We start from the raw sequence: 2,462 nt of genomic DNA, 5'->3' as shown, positions 1-2,462 counted from the left end.
ACAAGGGGCCCTGCGGTGAGACACGGCTGGGGTGGGCCTGGGGGGTGGCTGTGTCATCAAAGGGGACATCAGGATGAAATACAAGGGGTCCTTTGGTGGCTGGGATTATGGTGGTGGTGGCTGTGTCCTCAAAAGGACATCAGCATCAGGGAGGGGCCCTGCGGTGAGACACGGCTGGGGTTGGGAGGCAGCTGTGTCCTCAAGAGGGACATCGGGGTGAAAAACAAGAGGCCCTGTGATGAGATTTGGGGTTTGTTTTGTTGTTTGTGGTCTGTGTCCTTCAGAGGGACTTGAGGGTCAAGGGCAAGGGGCCCTGATGCGAGATTTGGGCTGGGGTTGTTGTTGGTGTTGTTGTTGGTGTTGTTAGCCTGTGTGTGTCCTCAAAAGGAACGCCAGGGTGAAGGACAAAGGATGTGAAGAGATTTGGGCAGGGGGATTAATTTGTTGTTAAAAGAAAAAACCTCCAGGGCGGGATAAAAACCTTCTGGTTGGGATAAAATCCTCCAGACCAGAATAAAATCCTCCAGGCCAGGATGAAAATGTCCAGGCTGGGATGAAAACCTCCTGGTTGAGATAAAAACCTCCTGGTTGGGATAAAAACCTCCAGACCAGGATAAAAACCTCCAGACCAGAATAAAACCCACCAGGCCAGGATAAAAACCAGGATAAAACCCACCAGGCCAGGATAAAAGGCCAACAGCAGGAACTGAGCAGGGGGTTGGTGCCTCCTCCTCCCCCATGCCAAGGCAGCAGCTGCTGTGTGCAGGAGAAAAGCAGGAAAAGCACCTTGGAGCCAAATTCCTGGTGAAATGACTGGCAGGGAGGGAGGGAGGTGTTGGGAGGGGAGGATGAATCAGTGAATACCCAGGAGTCAGGGGATGTGCTTGCTGCTGTCTCCTGCAAGCGGGGAGAGCTGCTTGGAGAGGGCTTTTTTTAATACAAAATCAAGGTTTTTCTGTGCCCCCAGAAAAAACCTAATGTGAAGCTCAGAACTACACATGAAAGCAGCACGGAATCTGAAAATTAGAAAAGCCAAAACCTGAGGCATCATTTCCCCCCCTTTAGAGGCTCAACAAGGCCTTTACCTTGTCGAGTCTCTATTCTAAATATTTCCTAATAATAGGAAAAAATATAGTAACATTATATAAACATTAATGTAAAATATAAATATATAAAATATCATATTTCCTAGTAATACCTACTAATAGGTATTTAATAACAGATAAGTGGGGAGGTTGCCCAGAGAATCTGTGCCTGCTCATCCCTGGGAGCATCTGGGTTGAAGAGCAGAAGCTGTCCCTCAAAAGTGGGCTTTAACTCCAACCTAGACAATTTATATAAAAATATATACAAATATAATAGTATTTCCTAATACTAGCTACTAATAGGTATTTAGTAACAGACTGTGGGGAGGTTGCCAGAGAATCTGTGCCTGCCCCATCCCTGGGAGCACCCGGGCTGAAGCAGCGCACTCGAGACTGAGCTTTGCCTCCAGCCCACAGCGCCCAGCGCAGCCCCAGAGCTGCTCTAACTGTGTTTGTGCCCTGCGTGCCCAGAGCCCTGCGGGAAGTGCCGCTTTGGTGCCATCTGTGAGGCGGAGACGGGGCGCTGCGTGTGCCCCACCGAGTGCGTGCCCTCGGCGCAGCCCGTGTGCGGCAGCGACGGCAGCACCTACGGCAGCGAGTGCGAGCTGCACGTCAGGGCCAGCACCCAGCAGAAGGACATCCTGGTGGCTGCCCAGGGCCCCTGCAGTGAGTGCCACAACGTCCCCTTTGTCCCCCTGTTTGTCCTGTGTCACTGATGCTCGGCCCCGCGCGCCTTTGGTCGCTCTCGCGCCCTGCCTGGGTGATTTCCCTTTTACCTGGGGGATAACTGGGCATTTCCAGGCTCTCCAGCAGCTTTGGTTTGGTTTCCCCCCTCCTCGCTGGAAGTGCCCCCCGTGTTATTTGTCTGAGCCAAGCAGAGAAATTGGATTAATGTCCATGGGGCCAGGGTAGGAATTAGGATAAAAATGTGTTAACAGCCAGCAGCAGCAGTGAGAGCAGAGCTGTGTTTGATCCCCTCCATCCCCTGGGGTCAATTCCTCTTTGTTCCTGCTTTCCTCCCCACTCCCCAGCCCGGGGAGCTGTCTGGGCTAATTTCTTAATGAATTAAAAGCCCTGCTCAGCTCCTTCATTATTACCAAGGCTGCGATGATGATTTCAGCCTCATACAAACCTGTCCAGCTGGGCTGAGATTCCCCAGCAATTCGGGGCAGGGTGGCCGAGGGTGGCAGCTGCCTCCCAGAGCAAATGATGAAATGGGATTTTTTCCCTCCAGAAAGAGCTGCTGGGAATCCAAAATACTCGGGGTGGGCACCCAGGTTGCACAGATTAAATAAGGAATAAGAAATTAATAATGAATGAATTAACAATGAATGAGTAACGATGGCGGTGCCAGCTCTGTGACAGCCCCCGGCGGCC

At 51.7% G+C, this 2,462-nt stretch overlaps 1 protein-coding gene across 1 annotated transcript in view; it reads left to right on the top strand.

Annotated features, from left to right (window-relative positions):
* Positions 1–2,462, top strand: part of AGRN (agrin) — a gene marked incomplete at its 5' end in the record, with an annotated part of 61,728 nt that overhangs the window by 33,049 nt on the left and 26,217 nt on the right. The window contains one exon of the mRNA XM_031062541.1: positions 1,557–1,782. Coding sequence (XP_030918401.1) covers positions 1,557–1,782 — 226 coding nt within the window. The remainder of the gene's footprint in view (positions 1–1,556; positions 1,783–2,462) is intronic.

Source organism: Geospiza fortis, unplaced genomic scaffold (genome assembly GCF_000277835.1).
Source record: "Geospiza fortis unplaced genomic scaffold, GeoFor_1.0 scaffold662, whole genome shotgun sequence".
NCBI classification, from domain to species: domain Eukaryota; kingdom Metazoa; phylum Chordata; class Aves; order Passeriformes; family Thraupidae; genus Geospiza; species Geospiza fortis.
Note: the sequence above shows the minus strand (reverse complement) of the source record. Positions and strands in the feature narration are given on the sequence as shown.